The 21775-nt window shown below is 45.6% G+C and overlaps 1 protein-coding gene across 1 annotated transcript; it reads right to left on the reverse strand.

Moving 5' to 3' along the window:
* On the reverse strand, positions 1 to 20337 carry MKRN1 (makorin ring finger protein 1). The gene is made up of 8 exons (XM_036246635.1): positions 19976 to 20337; positions 10951 to 11079; positions 6091 to 6320; positions 5453 to 5679; positions 3523 to 3737; positions 2690 to 2800; positions 2046 to 2184; positions 1 to 1688 (listed from the first exon to the last, which is right to left on the reverse strand). The coding sequence occupies exons 1-8, from the start codon at positions 20143 to 20145 to the stop codon at positions 1476 to 1478; spliced, it is 1434 nt and encodes a 477-aa protein (XP_036102528.1). The 5' UTR covers positions 20146 to 20337; the 3' UTR covers positions 1 to 1475.
* Positions 20338 to 21775: the final 1438 nt, after the last annotated feature.

Below are 21775 nucleotides of genomic sequence, written 5' to 3' on the forward strand. Positions count from 1 at the left end.
CAACTTATGGTTTTTTTATTGTTTTATTTGGGAAAAGTGCTTCTTACAAAAGGGCAGCTGTAAAATACAGAGACCTCTGTAACAATGACTTGTTTTTCTTAAAGTGAAAGAATGGGTGGGACCCAAGGAACGAGCAGTAGATGGGACAACTCAGGAGCATGTCCAAGTTATTTTCAGGAAACAGCAACAAAATGCAAGCTCAGTTTTCCAATCAAGGAATTCTAACAACGTAGCTTGTATCATGGATTGCCAACCTCTCCGCCCTTTAGTGGGAAAGCATAACTTATTACTGCGAACCAATGACTCCACTACGAGAAACACCTTAGAACACAGCTTTGAATCACATCTGTCTACCTGCAAAGCACAGGGATGGAATGAGGCAAATACCCACAAAAACAAACACAAAAACCCCACAACAAAACCCCTGAAACCAGGACAAAGGTTTGCCAAAAGGTGCCTGAACTGGAGAGGGTAGGAGATTAAGTATTAAATAGAACTGTGTGTCCAAGACTCAGTTTGTGTTAATATATGGGATAACCAGATAGTTTGAAACCTCTATGGCTAAGCCCATTTATTTATATAGACAGGCAAAGCTAGCACTGCTCTAGTAACAGCTACCAACATACTGCTTTGTCCTGTAAGATCTATTTGCCACACTAGGCTGAAACCACTAAGCCGAGGTTTTCCACTAAGGCTAAGAACACTGCATCTATGCAGGGATGAGAAGCTCACCACACGCTCACACTCATACATGCCAAAGTCTATCAGTTCTTGGGAGTCAACTTCAACTCTGCATTTCTTTTATGCCAGTATATCTTTTATATGTGTTCTTTCAGAATTTCCCTATCACACTAAACACGGTAAAAAATCTCAACACATTCGCACCTGGTTATGGTTACCCAGTAGTTATTACTTGTGTGCAATTAAACAAGAGACCAAAACCACAGAACAAGTGCACAGGGCGGGGACTGCAGGGTAGGGAACAGATAAAAACACAGATGTGCAGATTTCACCAGAAACCTCAAGTATCCGCCTCCAAGTCCGTAGCTCAAGGCTACTCGCCAAGTCCCAATCCTTTGCCCATCACCCCATCCTCGGACCCCAAAGCAGGGCCAATGCTGTCTCCTCTGAGCCCGGGTCCTCAGAACGAGTGCGGCAAGTCCACAAACAACACCCTCCGATCGTGTGAATCTGGCTGAAAACAGGACGCAACAAACCTACACTAACTGTCTGACAGTTAAATCCGTGTTACAAAAAACTGACTTGAAGGTTTATTTTTGTAACTTTTTTAACCAGAGAAAACATACTCCTTGGGGAAAGGTGAGGGAGTGGAAAGACAGGCCCTGGGTAGGAAGGGTCAGGACAGCACCTGGAGTTGCTAGGCCCGCCTAGGAGGACACGGGCACTGCCACGTCACCACAGGGGACAGCTGCTGTCTGGGCTCAGCAGGCCAGTCCGCACGCCACGCAGGGCTGCTATAGGTCCAAGTCATAAAAGTCTTCCAGCTCATCGTGAAACAAGTCCCACTCGTCTTCAGAGTCTGTCAGCTCGTCGTCCCCACCTGCAGCCCAAAGCATAAGCAACATCTCGCCCAGCTCAAAGGTGACCACCTCTTCTTCGTCGTTGTCAAAGGGGTGGCTGTTCTCTCTTTCCTCAATGAGCTCCCAGAAGTGGTTCCTTCGTTGGGCCTGTAAAAAACAAGGCCGTGATAGGGACGGCACTGCCGAGCGGTCTCTTCTAGTCTCTCGTGTCTAAGGCAACACGTCCAGCACACCAGAGGGCATGACGAACCCGACTCCGCCTTTCGGGTCTCCACTGGACCAATCCTCCCCGCTGGCTACGCGATGCGAAGGGTTAGTCTAGAGCTTTCTGTATTCTAGCTTCTCCTCGCACCCCTCCCAGCTTCCTGCCGGTGGTTTCCTGCTTCCGGACCCTAGTCTCGCTCCCCGACCTGAATCCATCTTCTCCGGCCCCTACCCCAATCTGTGCAGAACTCAACTGACAGCGTGGCATTTCCCCCTCTCGAAAAAAACAGTGAGAGTTACCCGGTATCTGCTTGATGTTCCCACTTTCTGTCTCTGTGGCTCCTCTCTACGGCCATCAGGGTACGCATGCTTGTAAAAACAGTTCCCTCCAAATGGGCAGCTCCCACGTCCTTCATCAAAATACCTGCACGCCTTGTTGCTGGAAAGGAAAATATCGCAACCCTTATTCACAGTGGATTTCAGGTCTGTATGCGACTAGCATCCGGGGTTTCTTTAAACAGGCAGGGAAAGGACCGGCACGGCAGTTTACAGCCCTCCCCGGTGTGTTCTTAGACGCGCGTGTGCCAACGCACGAAACACTAGCTAGAACAGATCCTCGGTTCCAATCCACGCTAACAGCTCTGCTACGGCAGACCCAGCAGGGAGGAGTCTTCTAGAAAGCCCCCACACAAGAACACAGGACAACTATCACATGGACTCGGGGAAAGGGAGGCCCCCGGTCACGGGGCTTCAGCTACCAGCAGCACAGACTATAGCAAGACACGCCACGGGGCAGTGTTCCCGAGGGGGACGAAGTGCACTGTCCTGGGAAGTAAAAGAAAGGGTAGGAAGGAGGTAGGAGTATATAATGCAGCACTGTTCTTTTCAAAGTGAACCCAAGCTCTGTTGGGATCTTGCTGAAGAAAAGGCTGCAGCGCTCATACCTCATTGCCTCCTTGTATTTCTGAATGAGTTTCTGCTTCTCTTCTTTCTCCTCCACCCAGTACTCACTTGGAATGACAAAGTTAGATGTGATCCGGCATTCGGGGCAGGACCTGGGAAACAATGAACAGGCTGCAGTGCAAATTCCCCTCCACGGGCCCACTCTTCAAGGACACACCCTGGTGTGCTGCCTCCAGACTTAGACTCAACCCAAAGACAAGGGCACGTCCCGAAAGGGCGCCCAACACTGCCACACAACTGACCGTGTCCTCTGAGGCAAGACAAACCCTTAGCATTCAACTCGATGGCTAGCCAGTACATCAACCAAAATAGAACTTAAGAAAAAAAAGAAGACATTTCACACAGACTCCTTTTTCTTTCGTTTAAATAAATTTATTTCTTGCAACTTTGCTCTGTTTAGTTATGTGGTTTTTGTTCAGTTATGAGAACAATCTTTAAAGATGGTGGATTATTGGCTAGCTTAATGGATGGAATAGGAAAGTGAAAAATGTAAAACGTCAGGAAACATACATTCAGAGCCAGGTAAGTTTGTTCACTGAGCCTCAGGGGCTAATCCCTTCAACACAATCTCCTCAGAAAAAGCACGAAGATTCTAACTGATACACAGGGTTTCCTCATTCAAATAAAAGTCGAGATACCAACTAACCTAGAAGCTAGCTGAAATACAAAGAAGAAATCCCAATTAGAAGAATACCCCCGTTTCAAGATAAAATGCATGCATTTAAATGCAGTCCATCTGGTTGAAAGTTGGCACAAGATACTAAATTCTTCCCCAAAACAGAAAGCACAAACGAAGATTGGGGAGGAGTCTCACTTTATGATCTTGCTCTCAAATTGGTTAGCACTCCTCCACTTGCGAATACACTTGAGACAGTAGGTGTGGTTGCAATTGGAGAGGATCCCGAAGCGGCGCTCGCTGGGGTTGGCTTTCTCGAAGACCACCTCCATGCAGATGCCACACACCTTGTCCTTACTGCGCTGGACAGCGAACGAGAGCTCCATGTCCTTCTCATGGGCCTCAATGCACGACTGGAAAAGGAGAGAACAAGTGTGATCGGCAAGTCACCGCACCATGAGACTTCAAACAGAAGGTTAACGACTGTGTTCAGAGAATCAAATAGTCAACTGAAAAGATAACGTTCTCAGTTTAACATTAAAAGCAGCTTTGGCCCTGGCCAGTTTGGCTCAGCGGTTGGAGCGTCGGCCTGCGGTCTGGAGAGACCCAGGTTCGGTTCCCGCTAAGGGCACGTACTTCGGTTGCAGTTTGTCCCCGGCCCTGGTTGGTCGTGCGGGTGGCAGCCACTCGATGTGTCCCTTCACATCGATGTTTCTCTCTCTCTCTCTCTCTCTCTCTCTCTCTCTCTTTCTCTCTCTCTCTCTCTCCCTCTCTCTTCCTCCCACTCTATCTGTACAAAAAATGGAAAAATACCCTCGGGTGAGAATAAAAAAGAAAAAGAAAAAGCAGCTTTGTTCATTCCCGAGTAAGTACAGGTGCACTGACATTTTGGGACTTGACATCACTACAAAGTCACATGATGAGAACTTGACTTCCAAGTTTCTCTATTCTGCAGTTCAACCCCTGCTGTTATCCTCGTTAAAGACCGTTTCCACACTAAGTCGCTTGACTTTCAGGTTTCTACATAGAAAATGCTATTAGAATTAAGGTCCTAATTTATAACCTGTCAGATATTGGGTGAAGGAAACTAACATTTGAGGTGGCAATTATGTACCATGCACGTTAAAAAAAACCCAGCTTTAATGAGATTCACATACCACGTGATTCACTCATTTAAAGTGTACAATGAAATGGTTCTTGGTATATGCAAAGTTGTGCAACCATCACCACAATCAATCTTAGAACACTTACTGCCACAAAGAGAATCCCCTTAACCCATGCCCTCACTTCCTCCTGAACCCCAGTCCTAGGCAACTATTAATCGGTGTCTTTGCTTATTCAAACATTTCATATGAATACATAACCTTGTGAATGGCTTTGTTCACTTAGCACATTTTTAAGGTTATCTATGTAGTAGCGTCTACCAGTATTTCGTTCCCTATTACTGCTGAGTAATGTTCCATTGCATGGATGGACCATAATTTATCCATTCACTAGGTGATGAGCATTTCAAGTGCTTCTACTTTGGGGCCACTATGAACAATATACTCCTATGAACATTCATGTACAAGTTTTTGTGTGGGCATCACATATTTTAATTGAAGTATAACTGATTTATTATTATATTATACAGACATTTTTCCCCATTGATTTTTTCAGAGAGTGGAAAGAGAGAGAAACATCAGTATAATAAAGAGACACACCAATTGGTTGCCTCCACACAACCCTGACTGGGGCCGGGGATCAAACCTGCACCCCACCACATACATGTCCTTGACTGGAAATCAAACTCTCAACTCTGCAGTCCAAGGGTCATACAAACTTTTTAATCTATAAGAAACATGGTAACAGTAGGAAATGCAAAAAAATCAATAGAAAAGTCCCCCACAATCCCACATAACCACATTTTAGTACAGTAAAATGATCCTCGCATGGCTGGTGTGGCTCAGTGGCTGAGCATCAACCCTACACCAAGAGGTTGCAGGTTCCATTCCTGGTCAGGACACATGCCCAGGTTGTGGGCCTGATCCCCAGGGTAGGGCATGCAGGAGGTGGCCAATCAATGTTCTCTCTCCCTTCCTCTTTCAAATCAATAAAAAGGGTGAAGGGTTTTTTTTTTAAAACTTACTTTTATGTGCTGTGACCTCTGGGCAGCGTCCGCTGGGTGGAGAACCTGCAGCCCACACATGTCACAGGAGTCTCCGTGGAGATACACACAGTTCTCCCCGTAGCGGCACTCCCCAACCGCAGCATAGGGGCAAAGCTGCTGCTTCGTCTCCACTGCGGTCGGCTCCTTCTCTGCTCCTTCCTTGGCCCCTGAGCCCTGCAGGGGCGCTTCGGTGCACGAAGGGGCAGCTGAAATGTTGAAGAGGGTGGTAAAGGTCCAACATAGATGAAGCACATAAACTAAGGTGGCAGAACCTAACTGAGAAGAACTTCAGCTAAACTCAGAACACTGTCTACTGAACTAATTTCCTTTCTCCTGGAAGAAATGAACTCTTTCTAATGCTGCTATTTCCGAGTTGGGGGGGCTTTTTATGTGTTTATTGTGCAACTCTACTGATAAAAGGAGGCTTCCCTTTTTCAACATTCTAAAGCCAATACTATTAGGATTCAAAAGCTGCTTACATTCCACCTGTAATCCACTGTAGACTGTTAAGATTATGCTACATGTGAAGATGCAACTGGAAGGTTGTGAAAACTCAACAAATTGATGGACTTCTACTGTCCAGCTCTCTGACTTGTTTTATTCTTCAAAATACTCACTACGGCCACAGTAGGGCTGCCCAGGAACAAACTCAACAGCATTCACCCAGTCTTCTGAACCTGCTCCTACAGTTGCAAAGTTTGAATTTCTTGACTCAGCCTCGCCCGTATTCATTTCAACCACCGGTCCAACTACTGATGAGAGACTTGAGGAAGCAGCAAGAGATGATTTTGCAGTTAGATCTGTAGCAGTCGCCTCTTCCTGTTTCAATGGTTTGCTATGTTCATATCTAAAAAAAAAAAATTAAGTCAGCAGTCACTGTCTAGACAGAACCCTTTGGGTAGGATATATAAGATGGGATATAAATATTCTCAGATCCTGTCCTTGCGTTCTTTTCACACTGCTGTGCACGCGAATCGTCTGGGGAGTTGTTAGAAGGCAGGGACCTAAGCCCTGAGCCCTATTCTGCCCCCACACGATGCTCATCATGCTGGTCCAGGGACCACAGACCAGTGGACAGACCTGCCTGGTTAATCAAAGAAAAGCTGGCACCCGAATCCAACACGCAGAAATGTGGAACCTTTTACCAATGCATAGATTTAAAAACAAACGCTCCATTAAAAGGAATGGTATTTATAAAAATATGCAATATGTATTTCCTTTTCCTATATCCAATCACCTAATGGCTTACTTTACCAAATTCTTACCACCTTTTTATCTCTAAAATTACAATTAAGCCACATCTCCAAGTATAAGGAAAAACTATTTCCTTCAAGAAGCAACTACCTACCTGAGAAAATCCTCACAATTCTTTTGAGGTTGCATGCAGTAAATCTATACCGTTATAACTTACAGTATGTATCTAGCACTTCTTGCAATTACTGGGCAATACCACAGTGTCATGTGTTACAGGTGTCTGTTTACATCTTAAAAAGGAGTAAACCTAACTAAACACTGTCCTTTAGCTTAGAGCAAACAATCAGTGAACAGATTTTTATTATGTCAAATCTTCATATTCCTACCTAGCATTAGGTAGCCTACTTTGCTTTGCAGTACAAGGCACTTGAGTATCCTGCTATCAACTCCAATGCATTTTATTCCATAACCTGGAATCGTGGAAACTGAAGATCGAAGGAGAGGAAAGAACTACCACGAATATCCTTTTCCCAAGGGTGACGAAGTCTTTCATCATTCCAGGTGATGCAGACTACGTAACTGTCAATTAAGTGGTGTCCTAGGTCTAATGTGAATCTAACACTGCTTTGTACAATCGTACCACAGCCACTGGCCAAATCTAGCTATTTATTCTTTCCTTTTTCTTAATCCTCACCAGAGGATATTTTTCTATTCATCTTCAGCTAGGGTGCGAGGAAGGAGACCTCTCAGACCACGGGAGGAGGCTCAATCCTTTAAGCCACACCAGCTGGACGGTTATGACATTTTTAAATGGTTTGGGGGAGGGGGGATCATTTGATGACACAAAAAAATTATGAAATTCAAATGTCAGTATCCCTGAAAAAAGTTTCATCCTGGTCATATCTAAGATCTTGTTACAGTTATTAATTTAACAGGTTATCACAGAATCACTGTTTTTTTTCTTTATTGATTTTAGAGAGAGAGGAAAGGAGGGGGAGAGATAGAAACATCGATAAGAAAGAACATCAACTGGCCGCCTCCTGAATGCCCTGCACTGAGGATCGGGCCCACAGCCTGGGCATGTGCCCTGACCGGAAAGCGAACCGGTGACCTCTTGGTGTGTGGGTCGACGCGCAACCACACAACGGCTGGGCTCACTGATTCTTTTAGTCAAACTGTTAAGTGATGAATTAATGCTGAGTTAACAGTGAAATAAATACTGAGTTTTTCTTTTACGTCTTACACAGAAAACTATGATATATAGTATCAATTTCTATCTAAGGACGTTTAGTCACTGTTTCTTCTAGCTCTAAGCAACAGACACACTTTTTCCTCTGGTTGGCTTGCAACTCCCCACTCCCAGTCACTCCATCTGATGTCTGCCTGTAAAGATTTTAGTGTATACGATTTAGGAGATCCAGGGGTAAAACCCCACCATAACAACCAAGGCAATACTGCCTCTTTCTCCAGGTGCATATGTTCAGAGACCAAGGCAGGGGGTTCTGATGCGTTTAGTGGGTGGGGACAAAAAATGCCAGCTGTCCTGCAATGTCCAGTCCTGAGCAATGATGACCTGGCCTCACCAAATAACAGCACCACCACTGCAAACCACTGGTGTGGCACCACATCCAAGATGTCGGAAGTAGGATGCTATCTTCTGTTATAAACTATCCCTGGATGAGGAGTTAAAATTATTTGAAATCCCTGGGCACTGGCCCAGTTGTAAAAAAACAAAAAACAAAACATCCCTATAGACTAATAGTGAAAGATAGATTGAAGTCCCCAGGCATAATTTTAACAAAAACAAACAAATAACAAGCAGCCAGGGACCCAGACCCTCTAAGATTCCCTTCCTTGCCCTGGCAGGTTTGGCTCAGGGGTTAGAGCTTCGGCCCGCGGACCGGAGTCCAGGATTCAGTCCCTGCTAAAGGCATGTATCTTGGTTGCAGTTCGTCCCCAGCCCCGGTTGGGGTTGTGCGGGTGGCAACCAGTCAATGTTTCTTTCTCTCTTCCTCCCTCTCTATCTGAAAATAAATGCAAAAATGTCCTCGGGTGAGGATTTAAAAAAAAAAAAATTTCCGTCCTTCCGTAGTGTACAATACAGCTTGTAATCATCACCTGCATTAGCCTCTCGGAGCCCATCACCACCAAACTCCCCTTTCAGGCAGAGCATTGGTACAGAGGTTTCCCAACTCCTTGCACTTTAAACAGCCCCGGCTGGTTTGGCTCAGCGGTTAGAGCGTTGTTCTGTGGACCAGAATCTGGGGTTCGGTTCCTGCTAAGGGAAGGTACCTCAGCTGCAGTTTGTTCCTGGCCTCAGTTGGGGTCGTGTGGCTGGCAACCACTTGATGTGTCTCTCAGGTCAATGTTTCTCTCTCTCTTCCTCCCACTCTCCCTCCTGTTCTATCTGAAGATACATTAAAGAAAGAAAGAAAGAAAAGAAAGAAAAAATTAGAGAACAAATTACTAACGACTAAACTCAGGTAGCAGGAGTTCCATTTCTGAGTTCCTACAGTTACGTGAAAAGGTCCTTTTCTCTCCTCTCTCCTTACCAGATGCAGGAAAACAGATGCGGGGTGACCTAATATCAACATCCCACCCATCAATCAGTTCTGAGTCTCTTGAACTCGATCTGGACCCAACAGTTGCCACAATTCTTTTCTAATAGGACACTAGCTATGATGCCTTACCTCATGTGATGGTTTAAAGTATGTCCAGAATTCTGACACTCCTCCCTTCAAAAGGTGGAGCCCAACTCGTTCCTCTTGAACATGGGCTGGACTTCGTGACTTGCTTGTAATAAACAGAATATAGTGGAGGCAACAGTGTGTGACTTCTGAGACTAGGTCATAAAAGCCATTGTGGCTTTGTCAGGGCTCTCTCTCATACCACCTGCTGTCTGCCGAGTGTGGGGACACTAGCCATAGGGAAAGGCTGGTGAGGAAAAACTCTGGCTAGCAGTAATCTGAAAAGTGATCCTTCAGCCCTGGTCAAGACTTCTGATGATGGCAGCCCTGGCCAAAATCTTGGCTGCAATCTCGTGAGAGTCTGGGCTGGAACCACCCAGCAAAGCCACCCTCACATTCCAGACACCCAGAAACTGATCAGTGTTTTTAACCTAAATTTTGGGACACTTTGTTAACATCAATAAATAATGTATTATTAAGACACCTAGGTATTTTCTGAGCTGGCAATAAAGGAAAAGTCTACCCAATTCTGAAGCAGAGTCCACTATTGCTCAACCACAGCTTAATGGGATTATGGTGCCCAGTCCCTCAATGTGAGATACTAGAAACACTTTTGAAGCATTTACCATAAATCTTAGCTTATAATTATTCTTGGGAGCTGGCGGGGGAAGGCGGGCATAACAAACCCTTTTTTATTTTTAAATTCTCACAGGAGGCTATTTTTACATTTTACTTTCAGAGAGAGAAATATTAATGTGGGAGAGACACCAATTGGTTGCCTCTCCTTAATTTTTTTTTTTTTTATCCTCATCCGAGGACATTTTTCCATTTTTTGTACAGAGTGGGAGGGAGAGAGAGGAAGAGAGAGAGAGAAACATTGATGTGAAAGGGACACATCAAGTGGCTGCCACCCGCACGACCAACCAGGGCCGGGAACAAACTGCAACCGAGGAACGTGCCCTTAGTGGGAACCGAACCTGGGTCTCTCCGGACCGCAGGCGGACGCTCTAACCGCTGAGCCAAACCGGCCAGGGCAGGTTGCCTCTCACATGACTCTGACCAGGGCCGGTGATGGAACCTCAATCTGAGGTTCATGCCCTTCACTAGAATCAACTGGCGACTCTTTAGACACTAACGGCTGAGTCAAATCGGCCAGGGTCTGACACACCCTCTTAACTAGCAACCTGACACACTATTCCCATATACATGTGATCCCACTTTCTCTCCATAATTCCTATCAATAGAAAATGACTGAAACCAGTCCAGTTTGGTCCATTATGGGCCTCCTCCTTGGTTTAGATAAGAAACGCCACATACGAACGTACCACCGCCACACCCTAGCCCAAGGTTTGCAGCAGCTGCTCCTCTGGCATTAACTACATTTGGGACTAGCTTACAAATCCATTTTTTTTAAATGTAATGATTTATTCCCTCCAGAGATTTCTGTCAGTGTACTAACATTCCTAAGTCCTTTCAAAAGCATTATTTTCAATCTATAAATTATAAAGCTACTGGGATTATGCATGCGTTTTCCTCATTTTATCCCAAGCTATAATAATCCAACCCTGAACAAAACTGGTTTGGAAACAGTCTTACCTGCAGCGGTCTCCGTAAATACAGTAGCCTCGCTGAAAATACTTGCACACCACACCGTACGGACTGTCAGAGAGGTCGTGCGAGTAGCGACAGTTGTCTCCTTCCTTACAGACCCCATGCATGAAATACCTGTGAGACAAAGAGCCACAAAATTGGATTAAATGAGATGAAAGCCAATACTCAAAGAATTCATGACCAATATATTCCACTATTAATATACTGGTACTGTATACTAATACTACAGCCACAATTATATTCTATACAAACATGTAAAGTAAAACCAGACTATGGCCATAAAGTTATCCATTACGCGCCTGGCCAGTTTGGTTCAGCGGTTAGAGCGTCTGCCCACAGACCAGAGAGACCCGGGTTCGGTTCCCATTCAGGGCACGTGCCTCGGTTGCAGTTTGTTCCCGGCCCTGGTTGGTCGTGCGGGTGGCAGCCACTCGATGTGTCCCTTTCACGTCGATGTTTCTCTTTCTCTCTCTTCCTCTCTCTCTGAACAAAAAACGGAAAAATGTCCTCCAGTGAGGATTTAAAAAAGCAACAGAGGTGCGTGCCCTTGACCGTAATCGAACCCGCGACATCAGTCCGCAGGCCAACGCTCTAACCACTGACTAAAACCGCCAGGGCTAAATATGTTTTTATTGACATTTTTAGAGAGAAACAATCGGCTCCTTCCTGCACACCCCCTTATTGGGGATTGAGGCATGTGCCTTGACCTGGAATCGAACCCGGACCTCTCAGTCCATGGGAGGACACTCAATCCACTGAGCCACACCAGGCAGGTGACACATGTACCAATTTAGATTTCAGCTTTGAGGATGTCATTAATCTTGGTCTCTATAGGTTAAGTCTGACCACTGGTCTCATGTTATAGCCCTACTGGGGTACCTTCTTGTTTTTCAATCACCTTTAGTCATACTGGCAGCTCCATGTGTTTTTAAAAATCCAAGCCATGCCTGGCCAGTGTGGCTCAGTGGATTGAGCACTGTCCCATGTACCATGAGGTTGCAGGTTCAATTCCCAGTCAGGGCACATGCCCAGGTTGTGGACTTGATCCCTAGTAGGGGGGCATGCAAGAGGCAGCAAATCGATGTTCTCTTTCTTTTTCCTTCATTTTTTGTTCAGATAGAGCGGGAGGGAGAGGAGAGGAAGAGAGAAACATTGACGTGAAAGGTGCATATTGAGTGGCTGCCACTCGCACAACCCAACCAGGGCCGGGGACAAACTGCAACCAAGGTACGTGCCCTTAGCGGGAACCAAACCCGGGTCTCTCTGGACCACAGGCTGACACTCTAACTGCTGAGCCAAATCAGTCAGGGCTGGTGTTCTCTTTCAATATTTGTCTCTCTCTCTTCCTCCCCCTTCCTCTTTAAAATCAATTAAAAAATAAAATATAACTACTGTATGTTTCACTTCAAGAAACCATTTTAATTTTTTAAAAGCCACATGTGAAAATATAAGCAAAACTTGCTAAAAAAAATAGCGACAAAGGGAAATTACTATGTCCTTCGTTTAGTGACTTCTTCCTCAGCCTTAAAGGAGTCCTCATGTACCTAACCAGCAGTTTCCAAAAACCAAGAATCAGACCAGGACCAGCAGCATCAGCAGCATGTGGGGATTTGTTAGAAATGCACATTTTGAGACCTTACCCCAGACCTACTAATCTGTACCTGTGGATGGCCTGGGAGGGGGGGGGTGAAAGGGGTGGGACAAGCAACAATCTACATTTCCTTAAATCTCTAAATCCCTCTATGGATTAGGCAAGTAGTAAATTATCTTAATCATGTGAATCGAGAAAAACAAAAAACCACACCCACCCCCATCTTCCCATCACACTTGCCAGGACTCTATTCTTCTTAGTCTTTCTCCTGAGCAGGGTTAAAGATGTAATTTTGGCAGGTTACCCTCCCCAAATATGCACCTACACATGGCTGGTAGTGAGTAAGCAAAAAGTACCTATTTCCTGGGTGGAGAATATCAGTAAACACATTCCACTAGCCCACTAATCAAAATGATACACAGAAAAGACTTGCATTTAACTAAGTAGCCTTTAAGAAGGCTGCCCCCAGTTACAATGTGGAAGGTCCTAGTCAGAGATTTCCTGCAAGTGCAGTTTACTTACATAGATAACAGTATTATTTTCACAGCAGATTAATAAAACCAAACAAGTCAATGATAACTACCATGCTTCTGAGTATAAAAGTATCCACAATTCAAAATAGGTTATTCATTTGAAACAGTGTTGCTATTTGAATACAATTGTTTTTTTGTCCCATCCACCCCTGGGGGCACTTTCCCTCTCAGATTTTTTTTTTTTTTTTTTTAATTTGAGGGAGGAAGAAAGAGGGATAGAAACATCAATGACAGAATCATCAATCGACTGCCTCCTGCATAACCCTATTGGGGACGGACCCCACAACCCTGGGAACTCGGGCGTGAGCCCTGACCAGGAATCAGAGCAGCAACCCTTAGGTTCATGGGACTATCTATGCCCAACCAACTGAACCACACTGGCCAGGGCTAAGTTTGCTCTTAAGTCCCACTGGGCCACGGTTGTGTTCATTCTGTTGTTGCATTGAGGCTTATGATGCTCTACTTTATGTCAAATTATGTCTTCCAGGAATAAATACCTAACAGCTGACCTTAACCTTGTTTCCCCAATAAGTTGCTTCAAGGACCTCAACTCCCTATATCTGCACCTTCATGTTCAGCGTGATACTCTTCAACACACTTTGGCAATACCTATACCAGTATTCCTTCTTGATATCCATGATGGGGGGAAACTGCTCTAGAATCCAAAATGAAAGAAAAAAATAAGGTCAAATAGTTTGGCTTGCCTAGGACAGCAGAACATGGCCTACTAGCACTTTTCTGACAAAAAAAAATTGATACAGCACATGACAAGAGTGAAGAAAACGGGACAACTTGGGGAGAGATGGGCTAAATGCTAGGGAAATGACTACAGGACTCTTAAGCCAAGGTACCTTAAAATAGTAAAACACCATCGAAGGATTTAAAAGTGTCAGAACCCATTTAAATTTTAAAACTTTACATTTAAAAAGACCTAGACAGCCCTGGCCGGTTTGGCTCAGCGGTTAGAGCGCCCGCCTGCGGTCCGGAGAGACCCGGGTTTTCGGTTCCCGCTAAGGGCATGTACCTTGGTTGCAGTTTGTCCCCGACCCTGGTTGGTCGTGCGGGTGGCAGCCACTCGATGTGTCCCTTTCACGTCGATGTTTCCCTCTCTCTCTCTTCCTCTCTCTCCCTCCCACTCTGTCTGTACAAAAAATGGAAAAATGTCCTCGGGTGAGGATAAAATAAATAAATAAATAAAAAATAAAAAGACCTAGACATGCCCTGGCCAGTTTGGCTCAGCAGTGAAAGCATCGGCCGATGGACCAAAGAGTTGCAGGTTCGATTCTGGTCAAGGGCATGTACCTTGGTTATGGTTCGTTCCCAGCCTTGGTCAGGTGTTTCTCCCTCCCACTCTATCTGAAGATAAATAGAAAAGTATCCTCGGATGAGGATTAAAACAACAAAAGACAAAAAGAGACATAGACATGCCATAAGAAGAGTTTAAATGACTGGAGCTCAGCCAGGGAAGACGAAGGAATATGACCTTTCCAGCAGCAGATTCCTGACAAAGTGAATACATGCAGGTCACTGCTATCATAGATCTGGCTCAACATAAGGATTGAGAAATAGAACCACCCAGCGATGACACAAGTCCCTGAGGTCCATAATGAGCATAGCTAAAGGAATTCAAGCAGGCACGAAATCACCTGATACTGCAGAATCAACAGAAACACTAGAATACAAGTCTTAATTACTCACTGCCAAATGCGTACTAAGCATTATTTCGAGTTTATTTGGTAACCGTGGTCTCGGTTTTAAATTCTTTTTTCTCAGTGATAATCAACACTGTTGGTATACCCAGAATTATTATATAGACAGTCCTCATGGTGAAATCCCTTCTTGCCAACCTAAGACCGACATGACAGTGTAAGTTACAACAGATAAAAAGAAAAAAGCAACCCACTCCCAAGAATTTCTCCCCAAGACAAAACCTATCAAAATAAGTGCTTTTGGCCCTGGCCAGTGTGGTTCCATTGTTAAGTGTTGTCCAGTGCACAGAGAGGTCGCAAGCTCAATCCCCAGTAAAGGGACAGGGGGCAGCCAATGAATGTTTCTCTCCCTCATGGATGTCTGTCCGTCTCTCCCCACCTTCCTCTCTCTAAAATCAATTACAAAGAAAGCCCAACATATACCGTGTGTGTGTAAAACCAATTACGTGCTTTTATTGTTTTTAAATGCCACCAGGAAAAAAAAGCCACCATTCAAATTCACCTGGTGCCCCCCTGCCTAGGCTGAGAATGCTTTGGATGAAAGGCTGAGAAGCTGATTTTTTTTAATTTACTTTTTTTTTTTTGAGTGGGAGAGAGAAATGTCCATGTGAAAGTCAGCTGCCTCCTGCACACACCCCACCGGGTATGGAGACTGAAACCGGGTTATGCGCCCTGACCTGGAATCCAACCTCTGACCTTCCTGTGCATGGGATGATGTCCATCAACTGAGCCACACTGGCCAGGGCACCATTGATTTCTAATGTTCCTTCCACCTTGAAGATCACATGAAACTGACTAGAACCCCCCTACTGCTGTGCCTCTTAGAAAACTAAGCATGGCCAAGATACATTACAAGAAACCCCAAGAGCCCTGGCCGGTTTGGCTCAGCGGTTAGAGCGTCGGCCTGTGGTCCGGAGAGACCCGGGTTCGGTTCCCGCTAAGGGCATGTACTTTGGTTGCAGTTTGTCCCCGGCCCTGGTTGGTTGTGCGGGTGGCAGCCACTCGATGTGTCCCTTTCACGTCGATGTTTCTCTCTCTCTATCTTCCTCTCTCTCCCTCCCACTCTATCTGTACAAAAATTGGAAAAATGTCCTCGGGTGAGGATAAAAAAAAAAAAGAAACCCCAAGAGCAGCTTGTGAGGCTTCAACAGAGCCACGCATGCTCAGTTCCTATAGGCATAACAATCTTTGGGAATCTATAGAAATTACAGTTTATTAAATAATTTGGAATTTAATCTGCTATTACGTTTTTCTTTGATATTGATTTTTTGATGAGTGGATGTACCATTTCTCAAACTAGTGTGTAAATTCCTGGTGTTAACTATGCTTTGTTTTTATCTCCTACAGTATCCATACACATTATACAAATTTGCTTAATAAAAACTGAAGATACATATATGCATAGACCATGGTCATAGACAATAGTGTGGTGAGGCCTGGGGTAGGGTTAGGTGGAGGGGGCAAAGTGGGGGAAATGAGACATCTGCGATACTGACAACAAATAAATGGGGGGAGAAAGAAACTGTCTAAGACAGCTAAGTGTCACGGTGAATCATAGTAACAGTAGCAAATTAACTTCTTTCCCTGGGTTGCATAACTTTTTCAATACCATCATTTTCTTAAAAAATTTTTTTCTTTGCTGATTTTGAGAGAGAGGAAGGGGGAGGGAGAGAGACAGAAACATTGATCAGAGAACATCGATTGGCCGCTTCCTGCATGCTCCACACTGAGGATCGAACAAATGACCTCTTGATGCATGGGTCAACACTCAACCACTGAGTCACACCGGCCAGGCTTCGATACAATCCTTTCAAAAAACCCTATCAAGCCCTGGCCGGTTTGGCTCAGCGGTTAGAGCGTCGGCCTGCGGTCCAGAGAGATCCGGGTTCAGTTCCCGCTAAGGGCATGTACCTCGGATGCAGTTTGTCCCCGGCCCTGGTTGGGTTGTGCAGGTGGCAACCAGTCGATGTATCCCTTTCATGTCATTGTTTCTTTCTCTCTCCCCTACTCTAACTTAACAAAAAAATGGAAAAATGTCCTTGGGTGAGGATAAAAAAAAAAAGCCCTATGAAGCCCAGATGGTGGTGCTCAGTGAATTGAGCATCCTCCCATGGAATAAGAGGTCCAGGTTAGATTCCGGGTCAGGGCACATGCTCGGGTTGTGGGCTTGATTCCCCACTAGGGGGCGTGCAGGAGGCGCCAGACTGATGTTTCTCTCTCATATGGATGTTTCTCTCCCTCTCTAAAAAATAAATAAAATCATATTTTTTAAAACCCTATCAAGTTATAAGAAATAAATTTCAACTATAGGTATCACAGCACTTGGATGAAGACCTTCTAAAGACTTTCCTTCAGTTTCAACCTATACTATCTACCCTTAAAATTACAATTTGCAAATAATTTCTTTTAAGTATTTTGTTTAAATCCCCACACACAAGGAAGTTAGAAGTGACAGCATTTCTATTTCATAATAATCCTCTAATAATATATATGAAAAACAGCCTGGTGGGGGCAGCATAACACAGTTCCTTGGAAGAGGTATGCTTAGGCATTTCTTAAGCTGCAGAAATAAAACACAATGAGATAATAGGAACCAACAGAAAATGCAGATGATCTTGAGCAATTAAAAACAAATATCCATCACCCAAGCAACTTCTAACTTCTAAGAGAATTATACTCCAAGGGAAGAAAATAGCCTTAGTCAAAATCCTAAGGATGAGGGGGAAATGGGCATAAACACTAGAACACATCACACTGCCTGGGATCCTCAACAGAAGTTTAGCTGTAAAACACAGTATAACACAGTGCAACCCTGCATTCCCTTTAATGCCTAGCATTTGTAGGCACATATGCTTACCCACTGAATAAGTGCCATACACATGTCCCACATTAAGTCCTTTGTCTTTGTTAATTTACAAGTGGTGGTTTTTTGTTTATTTAATGAAAGCAAAGGAATCTTACTATTACATATTAAAGTGTGTGGTTTTAGGAGTGGGTTTATTAACATCAAATCAAGTCTTTACTGACTATGCCAGGTATAAGGTCCTACAGATAGGATGATGAACTAGAGCCCTGCTTTCAGAGGTCAAGTCTAAAATAAATGAAGATATCAATGATATTATTCTGCCCAATACAGATTTTTTTAAATAGGAGATCACACTGTTACCTAGAACAACTGAAAACAATGTCAAGCATTAAAACCCAATACATAAACTAACCTGCACATTTTAGATAACTGTCTCAAGCAAAAGCTATTGACAAAAAAACAACAACAAACAAACATGTAAGTTTCTATAGTGTTGGGTTTTTTAATTTTTAATTTTTTTTTTTTGCCCCTAGCGGTAACCGAACCTGGGACTCTCTGGTCTGCAGGACACTCCAACCACTGAGCCAAACAGGCCAGGGCTAGTGTTGGTTTTTTTTAAAAAAATACTAGATTGCTCTGCTATGTTAATTTCTGAAATACATAAATCAATTGGTTCACGGGCAAAAAGAAATCCCACTGGTCTGGGAACAATCTAGGGTATTTCATTAACTCAAAAATCCAAAAGGCAGGCAAAGAGGAGTAATTCCTTTGGTAAGCTCCCTTTTGAATTCTGATGTAAGGAACTAGAAAAGGGGAACAAGAAAAAGTACTGAACAGAGGGGAAACAGAAAGTGAAGTAGAGGTAGTGACAATGAATTCTCTGCAGAAATGTGAAGTTTGGCTCAAGTTACAGACCCAGCAAGATAATCATGAGAATCATGAGGGTGAGTATGTCAGGTTGGTGAGGGGTTTTCTAGGCTACTTAGATTGGAGAGGGTGAGGGGAAGCACCACTGCATGGAGTCCTTAAAGAAGTCACCAACTCCAGGGAGATTATCTTCAGTGTATGGATGTAGATTGGACTGCAAGGTGAACGGCTGGAAAAGTTCAGAAATATAAAAGGTTACACTAGCACTTTTATTTTCTTAAGACTCAACTATAACACATAAATCAACTGCAGCACTGTAAAGGCAAACATTCTAGTAATTAGTTACACGGATGGGAATTTTCTTAATTCTCATTTTGGGGACACTGCACTTGTTTCCATTCTTAGGATCTGCCTAAAACAGCTTTTACGCCTTCTCCATCCCCTTACTGAGAATTAAGGTAATTAAGCCTATCATTCATGCCTTAATTGCATCATATTAAAGACTGGGAGGGCTTCAATCTCGATGTTAATACTAAGGCAGTGAGTTCTGTATATTAGGAATATTTTTATGCATTTGTGTATGAATTATCCCACGGTAGATTTTTGCAAAGGAAGGCTTGTTCCTACTAATCACATTTTTAAAATCCGAGTACAACATCCAGTTAAATGCCCTAACCTTAACCTTATTATATATACAACTTGATAATTTTTCACACGCGTGTATACCTTCATAAAACCGCCATCCACTAACCACTTAAAAAATTATTTCATCTGATACACCAAACCAACACAAACCTCTCCCCTCCGGGTGCAAAAAGGTCTTTCACTCCCTCCAAGGGTATAATGCGGATTTCAAAAGGGAAACACATCACACCGGGGAGGGGAAGGGAATGGCAGGTCGTAAAATTTAGGGCGGGGGAATAGGACCCCGGCCCGGCCCTCCTTTCTAAGACAAAGCTCAGAACCGCCAGCCTCGATAAACATACAAAGAAGAAATAACAAAAGCTACTTCTCCGGGTGGGGCGGGGGCGGAGACGCGAGCAGACGTTACAAACCGATGCCCCGGCGGCGGGACCCCGCAACCACGCCACCTCGCCGGGACTCGCGCGCGCCGGCGCCTCCCGGCCCGGCAGGCTCGCGGGGAGGCCGGCTGCCTGCCAGCGACACCCGGCACCCCTGGCCGAACCTGCGGGGCTGGAGGCAGGGGGTGGGGGATCGGCGACAATAGAGGGAGGGAGGAGTCACCCCACCTCTCCCTCCGCGCGCCGTGCCGCACAGCCAGGCGCAGGGCGGGCGGCGGGCGGCGCGGCGGCTCCGCAGCGAGGGCGCGCGCGGGGCCTCGGCGGCCGGCGGGGGTTGACGCAGCGCGGGCGGGGAGGCCGCGGCGACCGCGGGGACGGCGGGGACTGCGGGGACCGCGAAACGCCGGCTGCCCCCCTCCCGTCCCTTCCTCCGCCGCATTAGCCCCCTCCCTGCGCCGGCGCCGGGCCGCGCAAGGTCTCACCTGCAGGTGACCTGTTTAGTCCAGCCGCCGCCGCCTCCCCCTCCCCCCGCCCCCGGGGACGGGGAGGGGACTGTGGGGATAGGGGTGGGGGAGGCCGCTGCCACCGCCGCCGCTGCCGCTCCTGCTCCTGATGGTTTGGCTGTTGTTCCGGGAGCTGCAGCCTCCGCCATTACTGTTTATCCCACACAGCAATGGCACCGGAACTTCCGGATCACATAGTTCCGGTCCGGCTGCGGGGAGAAGGCGGTGAGGCGACGGGAAGGGAGAAGAAGGTGACTGAAGGGCCGGCTCGCTCCCCTCGACACCGCGTCGGGTCTCCGAGCGCTCTCGCCGCTCGAACTGCAGACCCGAGCTGGAGCGCCCGCGGCCCGCCTCCAGCGCCCTGATTGGTAGACGGGGCGGTCCCGCCCCCGAGGGGCGGGGCAAGGGCCGGCTCCTCCAGGTGGGCCCCACCCCCTGCTGCCCCCAGGCTCCACCTCAGGGAACCAAAGTCTCAACTTCAATAGCCGTGACCCCGGGGCGCAGTAAGCAGAGGCTAGGACAGTGGAGTGGCGGGGAGGCAGCGGGGATTTGGGGTCTGGGCTTGAATTCAGACTTTCCCACTTACTGGCTTTTCCAATCACTAGGTGTATGAACTTGGGCTAGACACGTATTTTCTCTGATCCTCAGTTTCCCCATCTCTCAACGAGCATGAAAATAGGCTCTACCTCATCAGGTTGCTGTGAGGATTGCAAGACAAGCGTGGCAATCTCTGAGCCTAGTGCCCTGAGACCAGCTCACACTTAAATGTCCTTATCCCTCCAGAGGTGGGGTTGCTAAACCCAAGAGACCGGCACAGTAGTTCAGAGAAAGCTCTGGGGTTGGCTATCTCCCTGTCTCCCTGCTTCTGCCATTTCTAGTTACTTGTCTTTGAGCAAGTTAACTTACCTCTTAGTGCTCCTGCTTTAGTTCTAAAAACAAGTTTAAAAACCTAAATAACAATAATCTTACAACACCTACTCCAAAGATGGTTGAGAAAATCAAGCAAGTCTATGTAAAACCCTGAGCACTGCGTCACACTGCAGTTAAGACTAATAGACAATGAATAACAAAAGGTGTCTAAAATATCCCAACTTCTCAGGGTTTTTTTTCGGCTTTTTTAATCCTCACCTGTGGATATTTTTCCATTGCTTTTTAGATGGAGTGGATGGGAAAGAGAGAGAGAGAAATGTGAGAGAGACATCCACTAGTTGCCTCCCCAATGGTCCCCACCAGGGCTAGGGATCAAACTTGCAACCCAGGTAACATGCCCTTGAACAAGAACCGAACCAGCAACCCTTCAGTCCACAGGACAACACTCGAATCGCGGAGACAAACCGGCCAGGGCTAAGAGTTATTACTGTCAAAATTTAAATGTTTCCAATCCTATTGCCCATTAATGCCCACGCAAATGCTGCATATTAAATCCTGAGCTTCCACCCGGCTGGTGTGGCTCAGTGGTTGAGCATTGACCCATGCACAAGAGGTTGCCCGTTCAGTTCCAGGTCAGAGAGCATATGCTGAGGTTGTGGGCCAGGTCCCCAATGTGGGGGTCGATGTTCTCTCTCATCGATGTTTCTATCTCTCTCCCTCTCTCTTCCTCTCTCTAAAATCAATAAAGAAAAATAAATAAATAAATCCTGAGCTTCCATAGGCAGGTTTTCATAAGCCCATAAATTTGCTTTTCTCCTTTTTGAAGTATCTTTTTATTGACTTAAAGAGAGGAAGATCTCTCTCTCCCCCCTTCTCTCTAAAATCAATAAAGATGAAAAAATTTTAAAT

This window comes from Molossus molossus, unplaced genomic scaffold, assembly GCF_014108415.1.
Source record: "Molossus molossus isolate mMolMol1 unplaced genomic scaffold, mMolMol1.p scaffold_m16_p_7, whole genome shotgun sequence".
Lineage (NCBI taxonomy): Eukaryota > Metazoa > Chordata > Mammalia > Chiroptera > Molossidae > Molossus > Molossus molossus.

Coding starts and splice junctions, on each gene's coding strand:
- MKRN1 (XM_036246635.1), bottom strand. CDS start 20,145: ATGGCGGAGGCTGCAGCTCCCGGAACAACAGCCAAACCATCAGGAGCA. Junction 6,321..10,950: donor ATTTACGGAGACCGCTGCAG/GTAAGACTGTTT, acceptor TTTTTTTTTTAG/ATATGAACATAGCAAACCAT. Junction 5,680..6,090: donor GCAGCCCTACTGTGGCCGTA/GTGAGTATTTTG, acceptor TCAACATTTCAG/CTGCCCCTTCGTGCACCGAA.